Source organism: Zonotrichia leucophrys, chromosome 3, assembly GCF_028769735.1.
Source record: "Zonotrichia leucophrys gambelii isolate GWCS_2022_RI chromosome 3, RI_Zleu_2.0, whole genome shotgun sequence".
NCBI lineage: Eukaryota > Metazoa > Chordata > Aves > Passeriformes > Passerellidae > Zonotrichia > Zonotrichia leucophrys.
The window spans coordinates 50,162,540-50,186,909 of record NC_088172.1 but is presented as its reverse complement, the minus strand read 5'-3'; the positions used below and the strand labels follow the sequence as shown (position 1 = coordinate 50,186,909).

Below are 24,370 nucleotides of genomic sequence, written 5' to 3'. Positions count from 1 at the left end.
CCAGGAGTGCCAGGTTTCCAGTTTGTCAGGGCCCAGCAGTTGAGCAGTGGAGAATTCCTTGCCCCTGCTGACTGAACACACAGCATGTGTGTTTGATCTGGGGACGGGATGTGAGTGGGTGGTTGCACTGACACCTTCTTAAAAGTTATTTCAGAATAAGAGAAGGAATTCCAGCTCTCATGAGCAGCCTAACTGAATTATCGGCAGTCGGTGACGTTCCTGAGTTATTGAAACTGTTCCTGTTTTCTCAGAATTGGTGTCTGTAGTGTAACACTTGATGGAATAATAAACCCCACACTGGATCTTTATAAGAAGTGAAAATCATATTGTTATTTTGGCTATTTAGACATGAAATATGAACATTAGTTGCCCAATTGTGTTTATTTTTCTCTCCTCCTTCACACCCCTCCTCTACAAGTCCTGTTCATGCTGCAGCAGCTCTTCTGTTTAACAATAAAATGGCACAAGTGTAAGAGCAGGAATGCTATTGTACTTGGCTGTCACTTCATGTTTGTAACCTGTTCGCAGAAGGATACATCTTGATGTTCAAGAGTTCAACTTGTTGGTGTTCTTTCTGTGTCCTCTGCTCCCTCTTCCATAAAATAAGTAAATCTTATTAATTACTATTATTATTTTTATTATTTATTATGCATACATTATGTACTGTGAAGCTGTTCCTTAAGAGGGCAATGTATCACAGCTTTCATCTGTATTTGTCTTTGTGAAAATTCCTGCCCATCTCAAAGTGCTAAAGCAGAAACTAATGTGTTATTGGAGAGACTGAGTTATATCTTAATCCTTCCACACTTGGGGAGGAGGTTGTGAAAGTACAGCACCATTCTTTATTCATTAGCCCACCTAAAAAGGGGAGAAAAATTCCTTCAGCTATCATCAATCAAGTGATGTGAAACACTTAAAATTTTAGAAACTTTTCTTTACAGCTGAAGCAATGTAGGAATGGTTGTTTTAAACATAGACATTTGTTAAAGGGATAGACTAAAACTGCCAGTTTAAGAATGGGTAGAAATAGAGTAACAAGACGAGTAAGAATGAATGTGATACACTTAATTAAAGGATGACATACTGCTGTGGGGGTTTGGAGTTCACCTGAAGGACTATCATAAACCTCCTGCCTTGTGCCCAACCTTTAGATCCTATTTGTTGCTAAGCAGCTGAGTCTATTTAGACAGGTGACGAGGTACTGCTGCATCAGGGACACTTAAGGGCAGTTTCCCGGTCTGACTCTGCTCGGCAGCAGGTTTTCCTCAGCACACTCAGACGCGTTTTCTTCCCCAGAACGACACCATCTATGAAAGCTTGAAAAGGTGCAGACAAGTCACAAGCAAAGAACGCGTAGATAAAAGTGGGTGCTTGCTGTTCACTCGGCAAAACTCATATTTGTGAGTTACGGAAAAGAAATAGCCAAAGAAACGCGCTCGATCATCAGGACGGAATTCTAGGCAAGTACCGTGGGACAAGGAAATTCGCATTTGTCACCTTCGCCATAGGGAGGTAAAGCACTTTGACCGCGCAAGCATTGGTGGTTCAGTGGTAGAATTCTCGCCTGCCACGCGGGAGGCCCGGGTTCGATTCCCGGCCAATGCAGCTGCTCTTTTTTTGCCGCCTTGTTAATTATTTTTTTCCCCCCGCTGTTAACATTTAAAACCAAACCAGCTCTTCGCTTTTAGTCATAACGCTCAAAGAGACACCAACTCTTTGTCGGTCCGGCTGCGCGGACCTTCTCCCCGGTCCCACCAGGCTGGAAGTGACGCAGCCGGATTTGCCTTCAAAAATTGCCGGCGGCGGCGGCGGGAGGAGGCGGCGGGCAGGGCCGGGGCGGGGCCAGCGCCGCTGCGGGAGGAAGGGGGCGGAAGAACTGGAGGGGTCGTGGCTGCTGCCGCCGTGAGCTGCTGTCGCCGCCGCGGGTGCGAGCTCCGGAGAGGAGTAAGTGAGCGGGACGGGCCCGCGGGTCCGGCCGGGCCGCAGGGATAGGCGGGCCCGGGACGAGGGGCGGCAGGCGCGCCCCGTGTGGTGGGGCCACCCCGAGAGTTCTCGGGCACGGGCGGGCTCCGGCTGCTCTGCCCCGCGGCCGGAGGGCCAGGGGCCACGGGGGTTGCTGTCGCCACAGCCGTGAGCACGGAGCTCGTTGTGCCGGGGCTGTGGCTCACACGTGCTCGGCGCCGTCGGGGGCTGCCGCTGCCCGCAGGTGCGGCCGGCGCTCCCGGCCCCGCAACCCGCCGGGCTGGGCTCCGGGGGCTGCTGGCACTGGCCCGGGCACGGAGCTCTGCTTCCTCTGTCTCCCTTCGCCCTCCACCTGCTGTGTTGTTTGGGAGTTTTTTATTAATGTGCAGTAATCTGCGATGATGCAAGTTTTCTCTCCAGAGAGAGAGAAGCTCTCTGTGGAGCTGAAATCGCAGGCAGCGATTTCAAATATCTGTTCACCCGCGGACCTCTTTAAACTGCCAGAGAAATTTGTTAATTTAACACTGATCGTCAAAAAGAATGCCAGCCCCCATGAAGTGGGGAGAAGCCTGTTTAGTAAAGCCTTCTGAAAGGTTTAGCCTGGAAAACATAAAATCACATGCCACCCATGTGTCTCTACCTGTTGATTGATTTTTGTAATGTTTTTTATTTTCCGCAAACTGCCAGCCAGCCACGCTTATGTTTGTGGCTGCTGGTGGTTGTTCTTCTGCCAGCCGTTACTGTTAAATACAGCAACTGGGTGAGAACCCTTTTGTTTAGTATCCAGTAAGTCTGGCAGCTCTCCTTCCCAAGGAATCAACACAGTCACTTGTTGATACCAAATGTTGCATGCCATGGATGTTATGACGAAGAGTATTAAAGGTGGAAGGGATCTCAGAGGTGATGCAGGCCATCGTGTCATCAGCAAAAACTGATTCCTGAAAGCTGTTACTTTGGGGTGTTTTTTTCTCATCTGGCTTGCCAAGAGAACTTTGCAAATATTACAGGGTTGCTTTGATGTCAGAGCCTGTATAGCAGGATGAAATAATGGAAACATGTGCGCTGTGCCAAAATTCAGGCTCTGGCTTAGTCCAGGCGTTAAGGTTGGAGCGAAGAACTCATTGAACGTATTTTCCATGTACGGTTCGTGCCTTCCAGTCAGCAGGTCCACCACTGTAATTGACACACTATCAGTCAATATCTTCTTTTCTTTTTAAAGTTTGGGGGACTTCTTTGTGTTATGAGATTGATGCAATGTTTCTGGATTCTAACGTGTGACTGTGAGCAGAAATTACTTGCAGTCATTTCCACTGATGATTTCTTGAAGTTATTATGGAAAACGTGAAGTGTCCCCAGGGTTTGCTTGATAATGGTTATAATGGTTCTTGATAATGGCTGGTATCTTTCAAATGAAGTACAAAAATAAGTTCCAAAACCTCATTCTCACAAGCTGTAGGGATCTCGAACTTTTTGTTACTTTCAACCTAACGAAGCTGAAGAGATCTTGAACTTTTGTTAGGTTCAACCCTTGCTGGACTTGGCTGTTCTATACTCCAGAAATATTTTAGGTCCTTGGAGCAAATGATAAAATGTATTTTGTAACTAGAGGTGGGTTAATTTCAGGGAACCTTATATACCCACTGGTATATCACACTGGTACAGCTGGTGTGAAGAGCGATTATTCTTGTTGGGAAGTCTGTGTGTTTGTACACAGTGAAGAATTAAACTTGCAAGACAAAGTGCTTAGGTTATTTTCCTTATATCCTGTTCACTGTAAACTTTATGGGCTCTTCTCTGTTTCAGTGGCTGTTGGAACATAGATAATTTCACTGGTCATGATTCATGGGAAGGTTGTGGCTGATAAGTGCTGCTTTGACATCCTGTTACATGATAGCACCAAGTATTTGTAAACACGTGTGATACTGCTAAGTATTTGTAAATACTTTAAAGATTATTAAGTAGTGCAGGATTAGTTTTGTGAGAGTTTTAATCCCTTCAGTTCTGGTTTAACTCTGGATTCGTGTGTAGTCATGCCTCTCCCATGTCCTCCACCCTGCTGAGCTGCCCCAGTGTATAGTCACCTTCTGCCACAAACTTCAGTCTGCTTTCAGACTAGTGCTCTAACTCTTCTTTTTCCTCCTTAGAGCTGCTTCACCATCTTCACTCACATGTGCAGCAGACCCATGGACTCTCATTAGCGTATCAGATCTGACACTGCCTGAAGTTGTGGCAGCAGCAGTGGCGTGTCCAGACATAAGCAGAGCCAGCAGCTTTTTCTGCCTCTCTTGTCCTCAAGAGCCTTGTGTTTGGAAGCCACTTCAAGCTCTTTTGCTCTTATGAGTCAAGATGAAGCAACGAATTAAATTGGCTTTCTAGTTTAAACCAAATTATCTTGCATTTTCAATAGTACTAATGACACAGGTAGATTCCAATAGCATTATAAGCTTGAGTGAGCACCTTCTTTTTTCTTTTTTTTCTTCCCACAAGTTGCTAGTTTAGTCGGCTTACATTTCTGTTTCTACTTCCTGTCATTACGTTCTCTGCCCTTTCTAACCTGAAAATGTCCTTGACTCTTCCATTATGTGCATTGCTATCTTTTTGGTCCCAAGCTTTCTGACTTAGCCTCTTTAGTTATGTTGTTACTTTTTCCTAATTCTAGTTACTTTCACATTTCCAGATGAAAACTATTCTTATATGAACTTTATTCTTTTTCTGTATATATAAAGTTGCTGTTCTGCTTGGATTGCTCCTACAGCATTCAGTGAAAAAAGTTACCTATGACTTCCCTCTGTATTTAAAAGTCTAGTTTGGTTTTAGTAACTTGCTATTACTTGATTTTTAAAATGTCTATTAGCATCTTGCTCAACTTGTGATTTCAGCAGTGTTAGTCATCGGTTTGAGTTCTCAGCACAGGCAAACAAGTGTATCTGGTAGGATGAGCAGGAGTGGAAAAGCTCGCTCCTAAATACAGCAGGGAAAACTTTAACATCTGTGTGATATCCATACAGCAGTTGGCAAACATCTTCAGGCTCTTTCTCCTGAGGTTAAAACCAACAAAACTCCCGAGCCAAACCGTGTCTCCAAAGCCTATTTGGCTTGGGACACGTTAATCTTTGTAGTTGGTGGTTGCATTTACTGTATCAGCTTGTAGGCATCGTGGCCAGCTGGGCGAGTGTGAGATTAGGCATCGTGGCTGGGGTGAGATTACAGCGTGCAGGTTCTGTGATAGCAGGTTCCCTCTCGCCCCACGGGTCCCCTCTGCAGGGGTGGCTGGGGGCTCTCAGAGGCCCCTCTTCAGCTCTGCTGCTGTCAGTTTTGCTGCTCTGCACTGAAAATTTTGACAGCAGCTATTTGCTCTAATGGAAGCTGGGGAAGGAAGAGGAAGGAGGCAAATAAAGAAGAGGATATTGGCTCAGGAATGCCTGAGCTATGTTTCTGTGTGTGAAACTACTTGGGAAGGGGACAGAAAAAGGAGTGAAAGCTCTAAAATGTTTGATTTGTACTTAGAAGCCCCTCTTTACAGTGGAGAGCTCACATTTTAACAATAGGTTGGCAGGTGTGTGCAAAGAGTGGCTTCTGAAACCTCTGATAATGTGTCCAATCTTGACCCTGACCTGGTCCTGAAATATATTCAGCCTAAGTCTGTTTATTGCGCATGTGAATTTAGTGCCTCTTACATTCTTTAAATAGTTGATCTGTATCAAGTATGCTTCATCCCAGGGCTTAGCTGGAGTTGCTTGTCTGCAGTTGCTTCTTCCTGGCACTGGGTACAGGTATCAAAATGAGAGCAGGATGACTCTCTTGCAGGTGTGGTTTTTTGCTGATTTTAATGTTTTCTGTGCCTGGTTAGGAAATTATGGGGAGAGTGGGGAAATGCTTGGTGTGTAAGAGACAAGAAAAGTGGAGACAGCACGAGTGTTTTGGAGAAGAAGGGTCTGGGGTATGTAAGACACAGTAATGTGGGACAACTGTTCCATGGACAGTGGCACTGTAAAGAATGAGTCTACTTCTGCTTCTGCTTACACTATACTTGTATAAATAATATTTCTGTACTATTCTAATCTAAAAGTGCAGATTCTGTTGGGGCTGCAAAGTGGAAGTAGTCATAGTCTGTGATGTTTGCTCCAAAAAAACACAAACAAGCACCACCGACAGGGAAAAACAACATGGTTTGAACAGTGTGTTAAATAAAATGGGTGGTTGCACACTAAATGTTTAATTGTGGCTTTTGCTTACCTTTCAGTGATAACTTAAACAGCCTTGATGTTTTTCAGGGATTTCTTTGTAGGTGTAAGAAGGAAGGTGATGGGAAGGTGCAAGCTGGGCATGGAAGGTGGATATTTGTTCAGAGAAACATTAAATAAAAATGCAGAATTGTAAAATCAAGCTAATAGAAGAATAGTGTTTTCCACAAGGCAAAATCAGACTATTAAAACTCACATGCACAGAATGTTAAGGCAAAAAAAAATTAACAAAACATAATGCATTAGGAGGAAGGGCTTTGATTTACTGCTTGATTGGTGTTTTTTTTTTAAACCACACAAGACAGGCCAGACACAGTAAAATACTAGTTTACCTTACAGTAGAATAAAGGGGTAAGGAGAGTATGCAACTGTGACTTGTAATAGTGCATTTAAGTCTGCCCATCTTACATGGGCTTTTTGACAGAATCTCCATGACAAGAAACAAAGCTGTGACATGAAAAGCTTAATTTCTACTAATAGAACGTCAATTATCTTTTTATGTGTATGGCATTCCTTTTAGGCCTTTTTTTTTGTAACCGCTTTTTTCTCAGCTTCTAAGTTTTGATATGCCAAATGAGGTAATAAGCATATGAAAATACTTGCAAAAAATTGTTTCAGTCCTCAGTTGGTTTTTTACTTCTTTAATATTTTCTATTTTTTTTTCAGCTTCATGTTGAACATGAGCCTTGTTATGATCATTGAGAATGTGAAGTTGGCCCGTGAATATGCCTTACTGGGAAATTACGACTCTGCCATGGTCTACTACCAGGGAGTTCTTGACCAAATGAACAAGTATCTGTACTCTGTGAGAGATACCTATCTGCAACAGAAGTGGCAGCAGGTAAATAGCACTTTTCTGGCACATTTTGAGGGAAAAGCATTGAAGTAGCAAGAATTCCTTATCTTATTGCAAGCAAAAGTATAAAAATTCTTACCCCATTCTCTGATATGCTAGTGTTGTTATATACAGGCTTCTTTTTTGTTATATAGACTTAAGTCATCTTAATGACTTCTTTGTCTGACAGTGGCAGAACAGTCAGTGGAACCTGGCTCTGTGCACTGTCTGCCCTGACAGCTATGCTGATGAGTACTGCTGCTATGCTCAAGATTTTAGCCTGGTCCCTTTAGGGTCTTATTTCCCTTATTTTCCCACTAAAACTCAGTGTTTTAGTGGGACTAAGGTCCTTAACAGCAAGTTGATAATTTGTCCTCAGCAAAATCTCTCTTTTGTTTTCACTGATATTCTGCCTATTAGGTTGATGCTTTTGATTGATATTCAGTCTGTTAGGTTCTGTCATACCTATTTAATCCGCAAAATTTGTCAAAAGTCTCTTTGATATTAAATCCAAAATCTCTTCGTTTGTTCTTTAAATATGCTGAGGAAGGCAGAAGAACATCCTTAATATCTAATGTGCATAATTCTTGTTTATTGAAGTAGGTAGTTCTTGTTAATTATTAGGTAGTTCATTAAACCCTGTGGAATTCATCCAGGCATTTCATGGGCTTGAACAGAGAACTGTTACAAACTTATTTCCAATGTGCTTAATCTGCCTTTTTTTTTTTAAATCAGGTTTGGCAGGAGATAAGTGTGGAAGCTAAGCATGTGAAAGATATAATGAAAACACTGGAGAGTTTTAAACTAGACAATACTCCATTGAAAGCCTCACAACAAGAATTACCAGCTCACGATGCAGAAGTGTGGTCTTTGCCAGTACCTGCTGAACGTAGGTAAGAGGAAACCTGGAGACCTAAATTAATATTTATTAGGACAAAGTGTGCTTGGACTTCAGCCTGTTGTGGTGTAATTCTTGTTCTTGAGCTTAGGTGTGTAACACTTGCACCAGTAGCTTGACACCATTTGTGGTGAAGGAGGTGTCAGGTGGATGTTCTGAGGGTTTTATCTTACATAGTCCTGGCTAATGTCAAAGTTCTTTCCCCCACACACTGTTGCCCGAGTTGTTTGGTTTTTGGTTTTGAGTTTTTATTTCACTTTTTTCTCTGTTGGTGTTAATTAGCTGGTTCAGGATGCTAAAGAGATTGTTCTGTGTGTCTAGTGGTTTTTGTTTGGTTTTTTTGCCTTTTTTTGTGAGTCTGACTTGGTTCACTAGAAGTTCTAACACAAGCCAGTGGTAGCATGAAGGAGGAGACAAGAGTATGTGCAAAGCAGACACAGAACTGTGCATTTTGACAGAAAGTGGTTGTTAGATTACTTTAGCTGTATTGTCAAATTATTGTTTGCTGGTTAATGTTTTTTAATCTCCATATTACTTCTACTGATGAAATATGCAAAGCAAGGCACTTGTTTTAACCAGGTGAACACTGAGGTTGTGGCACGAGGAAAATGGATTTTCAGTCACTATCTAAAAATGCCTGTCTGGTTTCTGACGTACAGATTTTTACCTTGGGCCATGTGGCTTTTCAGTTTGTAGCCAGTTGATTTGGTTATGTGGTGCTCCCCAGTGGCTTTACACTGAGGCTTTTGCATATGTTACAACTAACCAGAGCTTCGCCTGGGCCCAGGAAGCGTCAGTCTGCTCCATGCAGTGACTGCAGAGGGCACAGCAGCCGCGCGGGTGCAGCTGCCAGGGGCTCCCACCGCCCCAACTCTCGCAACCCCAGCGATAAAGGGAAGGCGGTCCGCAGCCGGGAGAAAAAGGACCAGCAAAACAAAGGAAAAGAGGAAAAGGTAAGCTTGGAAATTAACTTTGTGGAGTTGAGAAGCTCAGTTGTGCTTTCTCACTACTGACTGTATTGTAAAATGCCTATAAAATGTTTCTTCTGTTCACGTCAGTGTGCTGGTTTGAATCTCACCTTGTAAGGTGTCTTTTCTTTGTGCACAGTGTTGGTTATGGATTAATTAAAAACAAGCAATCGCTCTGGGAAGTTGGGATCTGGTAAATGTATCTGAAGGTGGGTGCCAAGAAGGTATTTCCAGGCTCTTCTTGGTGGTGCCAAGCAATAGGACAAGAGGCAACAGGCAGGAACTGGAAGTTCTACCTGAACATGAGAAAGCACTTTTTTACTGTGTGGGTAACCACACAGTGGAACAGAGAGGTTGTCCAGAGGGGTTGTGGAGTCTCCCTCACTGGGGATACTAGGAACTGTTTAGACACAATACCTTGCCTTTTTTTTGTTTCTTTTTTTTTTTCTTTTGAGATACATTGCTAGCTCTATACTCTCTTAGTTGTAAATGAACAAAAGGCCAGTATTCTTGAACTGTTCTTGGCAGAGTGCTTTAACTGTTGTGCTCTGGTCACCATAAATTTAGCAGATGACCAGGGTAAGAGACCATACAAGAAACAGCAGATTCATTGCTTTCCAGGGTCTAAATAAATCAAGTATCCATACAATAGTTTGTCAGCTTCAGCAGCCTTAAGTTGTGGCCAGGTGCCTGTGGAGAAAATATAGTCTACGAGGGTGAAGTTGTTTAGCTATGTAAGCTACTACCTTTATTAGGAGCTAAATTAGGTTGCCTTTGAGTGATAATCCTTTCCCCATCAAATATACCCACAGAGAGACAGGATAGGTCTCTTTTTCTCTTTTACAGTTGTTCTGTCATCACCAGTGCTTGCTGTTAAATGTATAAAACCAGGGTATGTCTAGTGCATTTTATTTCCTTTCAGTTGCATGGTCTCTGCTGTTTGAGCCCTTTCTATGTAGCTTCTTTGCTTTGACTCTGCTGCAGAGCTGCTTCTCTGCTGTTCATGTCCATGCTTCTGTATCAGTTAATTAGCTCTGGTTTTACCCCTCTGGTCTCACCATCGCTCATTCTACATGTGGAAATCATGCTTAATTTTTTTTTTTTTTTTTTTTTTTTGCGTCCCACATACATGGCATATTTGTGACACTTTGAGAATTTGAGATACTCTCAGTGTGACAGTTTGGTCCAGTCTTACACATAATTTTCCCTTACTGTGTCTCAGATAGTTTCAGATTTCTGTGGGAGAAGAGGCAGAAGCTGTTACACTGGGATAGGTGTATGGAGTTTTGATGAGGTACCAAAACAAAGAAACTGCATCAGTACAACCTGCTGGCTTTGGGGAGAAGGAAATAGAACCAGGGCAGTACAGAAATCTGGGTGAAACACACAGATCCATCCTGTAGTGCAGCTGTAGTACAGATGCTTCATAATTTTCATGCTGGTTTATGTTGCCACCTTCTAAAAATACGATGCTATTGTGGACTTATGGTAAAAATTCATTAGTAGCATGGCCTGTGTTATGTATTTACATTGTTATATCCTTTATATGTAGAGCAAATCCACATCTGAGATTTCAGAGTCTGAACCAAAGAAATTTGATAGTACTGGATATGACAAAGACTTAGTAGAAGCTTTGGAAAGAGATATCATTTCTCAGAATCCCAACATCCGATGGTAAGTTTGAGTACTGCTGCTAATCTCTTGAGCTATTTCTGTTTCCTCTCATGTGATATGACAAGAATTAAGCATTTTAACAGATACTTACATATAAAAAGGTACATACAGGTTTTTCTTACTGCCTTTAAACAGGCAACTAAACTTTTTATGCAGTTGAATACTTCTAGAACTCAAAAAACTTTTTTCCCCACATATATTCGTATAATAGTTTGGGCTGGATGGACTTTTAAAGATCAGCTAAAGCAGTCCCCTGCCATGTCAGGGACATCTTTCTCTAAATCAGGTTGCCTAAAGTCTTGTCCAACTTGGCCATACAAAGCTTCTCAAAATTTTCTGAGAGTCCTAAGATCAATTTTTGAGATAATCTTTTTCACTGTAAAAGTTTCTAATTTCTGTCAGTGTGTCTTTATTCTGTTTTGCTACTCTGGGGCATATCAAGACAGAAAACTGATTAACAAATAAGTTATGTCAATATAGGAATCCTTTGAAATGTTGCTGGATGTAATGTGGCCACTGGTATAAAATATAACCCAGTGCCAGTACCTTTACATAAATGTGTTAAATATTAAACCTTATATAAACCTTATATAAAGGTTGTTTTGTGTTCTAAATGTTTCCAAGCTTAGGTGGTTTTGTGAGGATTAAATGAGCAAAATTCTTCTGGCAAATAAAGTAGGCTTTAAAAAAAAAACCAACAGTCCCACAAAACACTTTGTGTGCATGCAACTGCCTTGTATTTCAGTTTAATATTTAAATATATGTTTCAGTTTTTATACTGAGTCTTAAGTTACTACTTCAGATTTTAAACTAGTTCTTCATATAGATGTGTTTTGAAACCAAAATGTTACTTGGGCACATGCTGATAGGAGGAATGCCCTGGAAGTTACTTTCAAGGAAATAAGACCAGCCTATAAGGTATCTAAGAATTCATACTTTTGTAACTCTGAAAAATAATTCTAAAAATCATGTTTAATTCTGCTCCATCTTCAGCAAGTTGTTCTTGTAACAATGAAAGATGGTATTTAAGTTTCAGGGACATCCAACCTCTCAGCAAAACAAGAAAGCATAATTGGTAGTTAGCCTAAGTTTAACCAACCTGCTTTCTTCTGCTTGTCTTTCTCTGAATACTGACAATGTTGCTGTAATAAAATAGTTCACAGTTTCTTTTTGCTTTTGCATCCATCCAGAGTCTGCCAGGCAGATGCCAGTTGTAGCTGTTACAGGCTTTTGCCTTTAGAACATAAATAATTCAGGAAAATGAATTAGGTTTATGGGAGAACCAATGTGTAATAAGTTTAATTGTGTGGTTTTTTGAGCTGTGGAGTGATTCTTTTGCCTGCTGTCTGAATCTGTCAAACAACTTTCTATTTCTTGTCAGGGATGACATTGCTGATTTAGTAGAAGCCAAAAAGCTGCTTAAGGAAGCTGTAGTTTTACCAATGTGGATGCCAGAGTTCTTCAAGGGGATTAGAAGACCGTGGAAGGTATGAAAAAATCTGCTCCTGTGATCTTAAGTAGGATTTTGAGATTGGGTCTTGGCAGAACAAGAAATTTCAAATGTTTTATAATTTAAATAAATTCCTCCTGTGTTTGAGTTACAAAATTTATTGTAAATAATAACAAAATAAAGGTATCAGTCAGATACCTGCACACTGTCTTCAGCTAGGTGTTTGCTAGTGAGCAATGACATTAATTACTTACCTCTGAATAACTTTTCAAGGGAAAACTTACATCCAGTAGTTTACTATTACACTAAACAAACTGTAAAATTCTCTGGTTTGATTCTTGTCCTAAACGTGGTTCTTTTTTATTTTAATAGGGTGTGCTGATGGTTGGTCCTCCTGGTACTGGAAAGACCCTCCTAGCAAAAGCTGTAGCCACTGAATGCAAGACAACTTTTTTCAATGTTTCTTCTTCCACACTTACCTCAAAATATAGAGGAGAATCTGAGAAACTTGTTCGTCTGCTGTTTGAAATGGTGATTTAAGTTTCTGAACATGAACAGGGAGATAATGAAGTAGATTCACCTTTGGAACAGTGAAACCTTATCAAGGTTTCAAACTTAAAGCGTATATAAACAGCTCTCCAAGCCGGGAATGCTTGGGGCATTTCTGATTTGCCCATTTGCATTTCAAGATTATTCCTAAATGGATTTATAAAAGCTGAAAAATAGGTAGTCTTTTATTTTCAGGGTTAGCTTGCTGCGTTAGAGGTAGCTCACTATAAGCTGGTAAGTGCTGCAGAACAGACTTGAATGGAAATCTAGGGATGGAATTAATTGCTTTCTGGGTGAGAACCCTATTTAGGTTGTGTGCTTTGTTGTTTTTGTGGGTGGTTTTTTGTTTGTGGTTAAAAGAGGCGGCCTTCCAAACTGTAGTTGGCTTCAGAGCACATAATACTTGAAATAATACTCAGAAAATAGTTGTCTTTTTTCCCATGTGTTACCAGGTGTGTGTGCAGTGTTTGCTAGGGTGCCCAGTACTGAAGGGGACAGCAGAGTTAAGATTACAATAGTCAGAAAAGGCAAGAAATAAAAGATATTTTACATTATAGTTTGTTAGGCAGGATACCAGCTCATTTAATGTGATTGTTCAAAAATGCAGGTAACGCAATGAACAGCATCTCAACTGCTCTGATAGCAGTTTTTTTTTATACAATAGCTTTTATTATCCTGAATCCTTGTCTTTAAATGCTCTTGTTTTCAAAAAGGTCAGTTATTTTGCAGTTGACCTGTCTCTTGGACAGCCTCCATGTCCTGATGTCCCAGCTTAACATTCATCCTGGCTTTAACTGAAATACTATTCAAGTAATCTGTGATGACTATGACAGTTTAAAATGTTACTCCTAATGTGGGAAACAGCCTATGGCTTATGAAATGTTAGTTTTTAGCTCTAACAACTACAAGACTTTGCCAAAAGCCCTTCTCCTCAAAGGCTCTGAATGAATGCACAGCTGCTCTGTACCTGAGGGCTGGGGTCAGAGAGGGAATGGTGGGGATTGTTTGATACCTGGGGAAAATACATCATTACTCAGCTCTGAATATGCTGCAACTTCTTAAATGGGAGTGAACTGCTATTTCAGCTTGTGCTTTATCTTTTGCTTTCTCCAGGCTCGATTTTATGCCCCAACAACCATATTTATTGATGAGATTGACTCCATCTGTAGCCGCAGGGGGACTTCGGAGGAGCATGAAGCCAGCCGACGTGTGAAGGCAGAACTGCTAGTTCAGATGGATGGTAAATAACCTGATCACTGGGAACTGCTGGACTGGAGGAAACTTGAGGGACAAAAAACCAAAAAAAGGCAAAAAAAAAAGAAAACTTCATTCTTCAGAGGCAGTTTTTCAAAAGCTGTACATGAAATTGGGTTTAACAGCCACAAGTGACATTATTTAACGATCTTTTGGCCTCTGAGCTATGGTCTTGTATTGGTGACTCAGAATAAGGAAGATTCAGTGAAAAATACAAGATTCCAGACGAGTAGCAGAAAAAGAACCTGCTTCTGTCAGTCTTTGCCTGGCATATCATTCACTTCTTCCAAATTAAGTAAAAAGTGCTTCAAAAGAGCTGTTACCTATTTTTACTTGAACTTCAAAAGCAGCATTGCATTTCATTTCTTTGGGATCTCTTTTTCTCCTAAAAATATAAATAACAAGTGAAGATCTTCTGTTTTATAGAAGTGGTTGGGAGAGTTTTCATTTTAAAACACTGATTTCACTGCAAATATATGGCTAAGATTTCAGAAGTCAATGAAGTTCAAAAGTAGGTAACAATGCAGAGTTGCTACAGAGAGCCTCCATTTTATATTCTGGGGAGCAGAGAGAAGGAAAGGAACTACTGAGAAGTGCTAATCTATGGTCTGCTTTGTGATAGAATTCCATGAGTCAGGAGATTTGCATATTTATTTCTCCTTCTCTGATGTTTGTACCCTTTTATTTTTGTCTTTAAAGAGCAGCAGAGCTCTAATACTGTTCTCATATCAAGTATGTGCATAGTCTGATTTTATTAGTAAGAGCTATTTCAATCCATTTACGTAAGCATTAATAAATTGTGTTTTATATGCAGACTCTCAGGCAGACTAGGTACAGCAGCTGTCCCACAGCCCAATCCTGTTGTTCTAAGCAAAAGCAGTAGATATAGAGTGTAGCAACTTTAATGAAATTACATTCTTCCCCTTGTAACAGATTCATAGTGTTTATAAAGTGAGGTGTTCTGTTTGTCTCTAAGAAGTTGTGGTTTAGTCCACCAAATTTAAACATTCACTTCAGCAGTTTGCACAGTCCACCTGTACATATAAAACCTTTGGCCTGACTTTGGAATTGAAGGCACCTTGTAGGGGAGTCATGCTGCCTTGGTGTGGCTGTTGGTGAATACTGTGGGGAATGTTGGCTTTGGTGCTGGGCGTTGCTTTGTTTCCTCACTGGCTGCTACACGATGTTGGTGTGAAAATTGAACCACTCTTGTGGCAGAAGTACAAACAAACAACTCTGCTGTAAAACCATTCTGGCCATGATAGGGAGGAACTTCCTGGTCTGAGCAGTGCCCTGTGCCCCTGCTGCTGTTCAAACCAGGCTTCCATTCATGCTTGCAGGCTGTCACAGAGATGGAAAAGCAAACTCTGTTGCGCTTGGTGATTCTGTTATGCTTGGGCTCATTAAAGTGCAATAGAGTACAGTTCTGCTTTGGTACTGCAGAAGTGTTTTCTCTATACATGAAATTTCAATAAACATGTATATTTTGCCTCCTCTTTTCTGCACTGCAGGTGTTGGGGGGGCTACTGAAAATGATGATCCTTCTAAGATGGTCATGGTACTTGCTGCTACTAATTTTCCTTGGGATATTGATGAAGCCCTAAGACGGAGACTAGAAAAGAGAATTTACATTCCTTTACCATCAGGTATGAAGAACTGGGGAGAGGAGTGGTTAAAAATTCTAAAATCTAAACTTCATCAACATTCCTTTAGTTTTGATCACTTGGTTTAAAAATTTAATTGATACATGTATGCAAATTCACTTATGGATTCAGGACCAGCTTAAATCTAAACATGAACATTTACCCTTGTAGCAAGTACAGCATCCTTTTTCTCATTCTTCCCTCTTATCCTCCTTCAATTTATTGTTTATCTTCAGAAAGGAAATTGTACAGACTCAATTTTCTTTTCTCTGGTTAGCCAAAGGTAGAGAGGAACTCCTCAAAATAAATCTGCGAGAGCTGGAACTGGCTGATGATGTTGACCTTGCAAACATAGCTGAGAAGATGGAGGGTTATTCAGGTGCAGACATTACCAATGTATGCAGGTAAGCTGACATTGCATCATTTGTGTTACTACTGCTGCAAACTTTGGGAAAACTGTTTGTAATGTGGCCAGTTTACATGATTAAAGTTATTGGATAAAAATAGACTGTAACTTGTCTTTTATGTATGGCTAAAGGGTGAAATACTGCATTAATATGTACCTAAATTTCCATTTGGAGAGTAGTTGCAACCTAGTAATCTAGTAAGCTGTGATTTAGGTAAAATTCCACCTTCCTTCATATAGACTAAATTCCATGCATGAGGATTATCCAGAGGATGGTTAACTTGTGGGGTTGCAGTCATTCTGCTTGGGCTATATGATTGTTGCAGAAATCCATGTGAGGGACAACAGTGATATAGGTTGGAATAACTAAAGGAAAACCATGGAGTTTTCTTCTTTCATGATATGGAAAAGGTGTACTGTCTTGTGTGATGGTACAAGAGGTGTGTACCCAGCACATTGGTTTTTGTGATGAGGCTGACTAAAGTTTTCTGCTACCTCCTTCATTTCGCTGTTTCCTCAGTACTGTTGGCATACAGTTGTTTGTGGGCCTATTCTCTAGCCTAGATTCCTGAAATAATTGACTAAAAATATCTTCTAATTCTTTCCAATTTTTCAAATAAAATATAAGGAAAGGGAAGGAGAGGACTGATCTGTTAAGAGACGAGTGTTAGCTGTCCTGTTTACATCAAAGACTTGCAGTGGCACGGCTGTGGCAGTGGCAAGCTCTGAGACCTGCAGTAGGGGACAGAGAACTGAAGCTGCTTAGATGCTGTTGTCATCTGATGAGCACCTGTCTAAAGCTGCTTTCAGGCTTTGGAGGTAGCACTGAAGTGTGGCAGGGCAAGGCTTGGGCTCCCAGCTGCTCCAGCCCAGCCTGTGTGGGCTTTGGGCAGGGTGAGGGAGCTGGAGTAGAAGCACCTCTGGCTGCTCCCTCCAACGCGGCTCCGTTTCTTGCCTAGATCGTAAACGCGACTCTACAGACAGTGGCAGCACAGCTGAGAGGAGTGTGCTGTGCCACAGGGATGAAAGCAAAGCTTGTACACAAAGCTGCCACCAAGGCTCTGTCAGCAGGGCCACTGCAGGCTGAGCTCAAAGTTTGGAACCTCAGTAGAGCTTCCCAAGTGAACCTTGCACAGTGTCTGGGAAAAGAATGGTATGTTAGTTGCTCTGAATCTGTGTTGTGGAGATTTGTTTAATTTTGTAGATTTGTGAGGTGAATTTCTGGTGTTCTTTTGATCTTTGGTTCTGCTTTGAAAGGAGTTTGTGCTAATAGGTTCATGTTATATGAAAGAGAATTTATTTGGTCTGCTGCTTTGTGCATTTTAGCTACAGTTTGTCTCCTCCAGTCTGTTCAGTGCTTGTTGTTTGTAATTACTTTTATACTGAGTATCAATACAATTATTTTAGAAATGAAAGTACTTGTAATGTTTTTCAGTGAAATTTGTGTGTATGTATTTGTGCATAATTAATTTTGATTTATTTTTTAACCAAAGCCCCTTTGTGTACAAATACTATTTTTAAAAAAGGCAAACAGATAAAAAAAACCACAAAGAAACATCTGAATCTTCTATTTGTGGCCATCTCTGAAGTGATGACTGAGGTGGCAGCAAGCAGAAATCCAGATGAACTGAGATTTGGATGTCCATAATTTGAAGTCACTAAGAAGGTACTCATATTACTGTGTATTTACACTTTGTTCATGGTGTCAGGAGAAATAGCTCTTGGATATGATTGTTTCATTTCCATTGAGACAAAAATATGTGGATGATTTAAAAGTGCTTTATTATGGTTCAGGCTCTCAGGATAGAAGCAGAGTAAAGTTCAAACTTGTGTACTCTGTCAGTCCTTGCTAGTGACACAAGCCAAGAGCTCTGGTTTACTGAAATTACCCTCCTATCTTAAAGAATTGGAGGTGAAGTCCAAAGTTTGCTGAGCCAGAGTGAAAACCAGTCAGAGGTAACACTACAGTTGGTAGCAGTCAGCATGCAACCAGGGGGAAATGAAGGTGAGCCTTCATTTTAAAATCCAGGAAATACAAAATGCACTCAAATTGCAGATTAGATGCGAGTATGAACTAACTTTGGATGGTTGTTTTGGGTGGACTGTCAGTGTTGAAGGGCCTTTAGAACAGAACTGGTCCCTGCTGTGTCTGGCAGTGGGTGGCTGCCTGTTTTTTGAATAGGGTTTTGATGCTTCTTCAGGCACCAAGAGTACATTTGAGAAAGCACCAGGAGTTCAGTTTGGAATGACTGCCCATAAAATGGCCTCACAAAAGGAAGTGGTGGCAGCTGCACTTCTGTTGTATCAGTGTGTTAAGGTGTATGATGGGCTTGTTGCTGGTTGGCTGGATTGTTTTTGCTGGACTTTGTTTTTTTTAACTGCTGTCTGCAAGCAAATTAGATGCATGGAATGTCCCCTCAATCCACTGTGTATCAATAGCTTATGGTTTACAGATGATGTTGTAACAGTGAAGGGTGACGATACTTGGTTGAGATGGAGTTCAACGAGACAATCTTTTGGTTGTTCTGAAATTTTAGTTCCTGTATTAAGAGATTTTAATTTATTAATTAACACTGAGATAAGCTCAGTGGTCAGAGCATGGTGCTACTAATATCAAGGTTGTGGATTCAATTCCAGTACAGGCCATCCATTTAAGAGTTAGACTTGATGATCCTTGTGGGTCCCTTCCAGCTAGAATATTCTGTGATTCTGTGAGTTATTTACTAAATTCCTGAAGTCTGACAGTTATGGTTTCCTTTAGCGGAAGGGGATGGTACTGAAACAGAACATGCTCAAACCATTTTTCTAAGTCCTTCTGGAAGACAAGGTTTAAGTTTTTCTCTCTTTGGATTCTCACCTTCTGGCATGACACAATATACTATTGTGATATCACCAAGATTACAGTTCCATCTTTTATACTGCTAGACAGATTAGCAGCGTTTTATTGTCATTATTAGACCTGTAACAGTGAATTGGCAGGAACTTCAGCCTTCCAGTGTTACCTAATTATCACCTCACTAGCTATCACCTGCTGCCACCAGATTTACTGCTGGAAATCTAAATTTAGTCAAACCTCACACTAAAGAAAACGATGCACTTGTAAAAGTGCTTAGTGCTCATTAAGGCCTGAAGTTTGAGGAGCTACAGACAGAACAGATTTTGTTATTTAACGTTTAGCTCTTGAGTGTAGAGGTTGGAGGTAGATACTGTTGACACCCCCATCTTTGAAGTGGGATTCCTGTTAAACCAGGAAGCATTCAAAACACTCCAGCTACTCCTTCTGTATCTAGGAGGAGTGGAATTGTTATTGCCTTGTTCCTATTTAGAAATACTGTAAACAGCAGCTACATCATAGGCATGCGGTGACATCAGCTTTTCTTTACCTCAGTCAGTTTGTCTTTACCTCTTTGCCTAGCCTATGAATAGTAGCTCTTCAGATATCCAGTGAGGATAATGCTGTGTTTGAAAAATATGGATTACATGGTATTGTAGCTTGTACAAGCACTTGGAGATGTTCCCATAAAAGTTTAAAGTACTTTATTGAATCTTTTTGAATGCAGCAGCTTAACTGGAATGCTGTGTTGAGCCTTTCAAACAACTGAACTCACCTCACTCATCCTGCATGGAGTAATGATTTTATTTTCTCACCCTCCTGACCAGAGATGCATCATTGATGGCTATGAGGAGGCGTATTGAAGGCTTGACACCAGAAGAAATCAGAAATCTTCCTCGAGATGAAATGCACATGCCAACAACTATGGAAGACTTTGAAATAGCTTTGAAGAAAGTTTCTAAATCTGTTTCTGCTGCGGACATTGAGAAATACGAGAAATGGATAGTTGAGTTTGGATCATGTTGAGTTGTGTTCTCTGGAAGAAACCACCTTATGTCTTAAAACAGCTTTAGAAGTAATCGGTGATGTGTCAGTGCACTGCGTGCTCTTTTTATCTTTTGTAATTTAAGAGCAACAGATTCTAAATAAATTTTTTTCTAAAATGCATATTCTGCCTAGCTCTCTTTGAACTAGCTCAGAAATCACTCATTTTTCTCAAATGCTGATGGTATCTGATTAGATTTTCAAGATTTTAAAATTACTTTAATACTAGAACTCTTTTCATCAGTATTTACTCTTGAAAATTTGCTTTTGTGTCAACAAACTCCCCCCAAGCTAGCCCTGCTAAGTGAGTCAGGGATGCTGAGAACTTGAAAATGAGTCAAACAGGATGCAGTTACACAGATAGTTTTCCTAGCTGATCTTGGAGAATTCTACCATTAAACTCTTGTTGAAGAACCTGTGCAAAGGCTGAGATGTGGAATGGCAATGGTCGTGCTGGAACAGTCAATGGAGTTAGTGAAGTTTGAGTGAGGGGTTAAGTTCATCATGGGTTTACAGTAGCTGTTAAATAATATTAAAATACATCCAGCTGGTGTAAACTAATTCTGTGCAGCCAGCACTGATGCTGTCACATGTGTAGGTTCCTTGTTAGTCTGAGAAATCAAAAGCTTTCTGGCATTAATTCTGCAATAGGTGTTTCTCCCTTGACTGACTGGTACTGCAAGCAGCAAAACGTTAGACTGGCAAGTTGGGTTCTGGTTTACATGGTTATTATGATAAGGCAGCACATGTTGTGTTTGTGCTCAGTTTATAACCCTGATTTTACAGTTGACATAAAATCTTAATTCTCATTTTTCTTTACTTAACTGCTTCTCCATGCCAGTTATTGTCTGAGTCTGCAATAACCATCCAGGTAATAACTTTACATTGTGCTGAACAGTGGTAATTGTAACTAAACCACCTTTAATTTCTATCCATCTTCTGCTGTTTGGGAAACATTTCTTCCTGCAAGCTCCTCCCAGTGCAGCCAGCTGTAGCTCTGCTTATGGGTAAACTTCATTATTTTTCATGAATCAAATAGGTCTGGACTTGTTCCAGCTGGTAGATCCGTGCTGTATAAAGCTGGCTGTGGAATTCCTGTTCATAATGGTAATGCAAAGTTGCAGTCTTGAGTAGGAGGCAAGTGCATCTCAGAGACACAGCTGTGTAAATGCCATTATTGTGAGCATCTTGTTCATGTGCCTGACATTCATGGCTATGTTGTGAGTGACAGCTGGACACGCTGAAAAGGGACTTCCAACAGTGAGAGGCTCAATTAAAACACTGAGATCTTATGAGAGCGAGCTCCTGAATCCCTGGGTGGACCTGGCATGATGAGCCCAGAAATGAAAGGAAAAAGTTGAGGTGAGTATACAGGTGTGTACATTTATATTCTTCCATTTCCAGAATGGAAAACAAGTTTACTATTTTTGCATAGTCTTATGTGTCAGAGTTATTAAAAACATGCAATATTTTGAAGATGCGAGTACTCTTACTATTTATTTTTCTGTTTGTAAGAATGAGAGTGTAGCTGTCAGGTGTTGTTGCAATTTCTCCTAATTCACTGCAAACAAACCAGAATATTTAATCTGTCTCCCACACAAGCAGAGAGAGTCAGCAAGCTTTGGACCTTGGCAGCAGTCCATTGAGGGGCCACTTAGACTAAGTGTGATATATTTTGAGAACTCCTAAAGTAAACCTCAACTTGAAAGCAGTAGTTTAGTACTCAACCCGCCCTGTTCACTCTGACTGAACAAAATTGACATCTCTAATGCATTGTACAGGAAAGAAAAGGTGATAGAGGCTGAATTTGTAGCTCAGAGGTTCATTTTGGTTTGGAGCACACAGCGTGGTGATACACAGTTCTGAGGGCAGGCAGGGCTGCAGTGAGGTGCTTGTGAGGAGATGATGTTCCTGTTTCTAGGAACCTACCACTATCCCACCAGGGATTTTTTTTTTTTTTGGTAGATGGGTTTTGTTGGTTTTTTTTTTTTTTTCCCAGTTCCCAGTCTGTCCGGTTTATCTCGGCTGTTTGAGGGGCCTGGAAAGGCCCGGAGGTGGCCTTGGGGCAGCCCGCGAATCGAAGGACGAGAAGAGGCTTCAGTTCTTCTTTCTGGTTTTATGTTTATTAATTGTTTATCTAAAAGATGTTCTTTCAGCCAGCAGAGATCTGCTCAGCAGTCAGCCATGGGCACACTGTCTCTCCCTCCGGGGCAGGCACCTATCTTTATACCCATTGTGACGTGTACAATATTTATCATTTTTCCCCAATACCATCTATTGTTATAACTCAGTGTACTCTTAGTAATAACCAATAGAAAGGTGCCACCGTGGCCAAAGAAGATGGAGGAGAAGAGGAAGAAGAAGAAGGACAGGACACACCCCAATTCCTCCATCTTACTCCTCTAAACCCCCCTGTACATAAATCTTAAACCTTGTGTCTCACCCTCTAATTAACTAATCCCTTCACCATTCACCCTGTGAAGCCCTCATCCCTGTCGTCTCCTGTGTAGGGTTAAAGTCCAGCTACCAGACACTTCTGGCAACATTCCAGGACTCCCGAGCCCCCCAAGGTGGTCTCAGAGGCTCAGCATCTCAGGGCTGAGATTTTGAGATCCGACATCTCCCCCTTCTGTTTGCCCCAAGAAAACCTCTTTTACAATCCGATTCATGGCATCTGGGACGACATGGATGAGGACTAGGAGAGCTATTACAATATAAAATCCTAAACTATTAAAACATAAAATCCTACCCTTAAAATTCTTCTCCAAATGGGAGAAATGTCAAAGAAATCTGCCCTTAAAATTCCTCTCCAAATGGGAGAAATGTCAAAGAAATCCTACCCTTAAAATTCCTCTCCAAATGGGAGACATGTCAAAGAAATCTACCAGCTGATCAACATATGATCCTTTGTCAGTTTTCCCTATAATAGGTAAATTTACCCCATTGCCTATTGCAATTCAAGATCCCAAGGAGAAAACCTCCTAGTCTTTTGTCCTTATACAGAAATATTCAAGACCCCAAAGAGAAAAACCCCCCAGAGTCTTTCGTTCCTCTTGTTTCTCTTCTGAGTTGTCCTTTGCAGTCTGAGTCTCGACTTTTGTCTGAGTATTCGTTTCTTCTTATATCTTGTTGAGGAAAATCACTGCATAGTTGCAGACTTGTTACGAAATGATGCTGTAGCTCTGCTGACAACTGCCTCTTTGTTCCGCGATTGTTGCTGTTTGCAAGCTCACTCAGGGGTTACCTAGTTTTTGATTCAACTGACAATAGGGTTAGAAAACACACAAGCCTCCCCAGGAGGGGAGAGGCTTAGGACCCCGAGGGTTTTTACCAAAGGCACCAAGTCTGGAGAGGGCCCCTCCTCGCCTGAGACGTCACCGTGGGTCTGGCCCGCCCCCGCCCGCGCTCTTTACTCTGCGCATGCGTGCTTTCCGAGCCGCCCTCTGTCTCTCCCGAGGTAATTTTTTCCTCTCCCTTTTTTTTTTTTCCGCCTCTGAATTTTCCCCCTTCGGTCTGCCCCGACTCTGTCTCCGCCTCCTCCGACGCTGTGTGTGTGTGGCCTTTCGTCAGTGTGTGCGGCCCCCCCCGCCGGCACCCGCGCCCGCCGCGACTCGCTCCGATCTGCGTCCCGGGTTTTTTGCGTCACAACCGCGCGCCCCCTGCGTCTCCCGGCAGCCTTTCTGGGATTGCGCAATTTCCCTAATTTCGCTGCATGGGTCAGACGCCCCGGCTTTGGTTTGTGGCTTCTCCCCCCCGGGTTTTTTGCGAGTTTTGCCCGCCGCGGGCGTTTCTGCTACCTTGCCGGCCCCCGGGGCCGCTGCACCCCCCGGCCCTGAGCTTAGCAAAGCCGTATCTGAATACGCATCTTTTGTTTTTTCTTCAGCCGCGCTCCCCGCCTGCTCCGCCGCCGCGAGAAAGCGCCTCCTCCGATCCCTTTTTCTTCCCCCCCCTGCTCTCTGGGCTTTCTGGACGCTTTTTGGGAGTTTCCCAGGGTTTCTGGGTTTTGGGACCGGGTGTTTTAATAATATTTCTTGCTCTTTTTTCTCCAAGAGCATTTTCCTCTCGGCCTTTTAAGGCCAGAGCTAATAATTTTTTCCTGGAGCCTTGCTCCCCTCTCTCTTTCAGAGAGTCCCCCCCCCCGGACGTCTGCTGCGTCTCGGGGCCTTCCTTCCTGGCCTTTTAAGGCCAGAGCTAATTTTTTTTTTTTTTTGTATGTTTGTGTCACACCTTATAAAGCGGACAAAGTTTCCCGTTGTTCCTGGGAAGGTGTGCCCCCATGTTCTTATTTTTCAGGCTTTCTTACCAAATCTGTTGTTCAGAGCAGTCTGGACGTCTCGATCTGTCCAGCAGATCACGAGAGTTGGACCCAGGGCGCCTTCTGGTTCCAGTCCGGGCTGTTCTGCTACGAATTCTCTTCGGCAGAAACTGAGAGGTGGAATTCTCAGTGACTGCTGGTTTTTTGCAGTCTCTGCTGGCTTTTTTTTTTCTCTTCTTCTCTCTTTTTTCTTCAGGGCTTTGAAGGTGGTGGTGGTGCCCCCCCCGAAAGGTTGTGGTGGTCAGAGCTCACCCAGTGGAAGCCAAATGTCCGGTTAATCTTCCCCCGAAAGGTT

General features: G+C 41.8%; 1 protein-coding gene and 1 non-coding gene across 6 annotated transcripts; both read left to right on the top strand.

The window, feature by feature from the left end:
* Positions 1-1,149: 1,149 nt before the first annotated feature.
* KATNA1 (katanin catalytic subunit A1) lies at positions 1,150-19,883 on the top strand. 5 transcript variants are annotated; one of them, XM_064706937.1, is made up of 11 exons: positions 1,150-1,460; positions 6,873-7,047; positions 7,777-7,934; positions 8,727-8,892; positions 10,460-10,581; positions 11,963-12,068; positions 12,404-12,562; positions 13,694-13,820; positions 15,346-15,480; positions 15,755-15,881; positions 19,544-19,883. In XM_064706937.1, the coding sequence occupies exons 2-11, from the start codon at positions 6,877-6,879 to the stop codon at positions 19,740-19,742; spliced, it is 1,470 nt and encodes a 489-aa protein (XP_064563007.1). In that variant the 5' UTR covers positions 1,150-1,460; positions 6,873-6,876; the 3' UTR covers positions 19,743-19,883. The 5 variants fall into 5 exon arrangements, with proteins under 5 accessions (XP_064563007.1, XP_064563006.1, XP_064563004.1 ...); XM_064706936.1 differs by having other exon boundaries at positions 1,209-1,460; positions 8,709-8,892; XM_064706934.1 differs by having other exon boundaries at positions 1,387-1,512; positions 8,709-8,892.
* On the top strand, positions 1,535-1,605 carry TRNAG-GCC (transfer RNA glycine (anticodon GCC)). Its single transcript has one exon. It is a non-coding gene; the product is annotated as a tRNA-Gly (tRNA).
* Positions 19,884-24,370: the final 4,487 nt, after the last annotated feature.

Excerpts from the sequence above, each read along its gene's own strand:
- KATNA1 (XM_064706936.1), top strand. The coding sequence starts at position 6,877 with ATGTTGAACATGAGCCTTGTTATGATCATTGAGAATGTGAAGTTGGCC. Across the intron at positions 7,048-7,776 it reads TGCAACAGAAGTGGCAGCAG|GTTTGGCAGGAGATAAGTGT; the intron begins GTAAATAGCACT and ends TTTTTAAATCAG. Across the intron at positions 15,882-19,543 it reads GACATTACCAATGTATGCAG|AGATGCATCATTGATGGCTA; the intron begins GTAAGCTGACAT and ends CCTCCTGACCAG.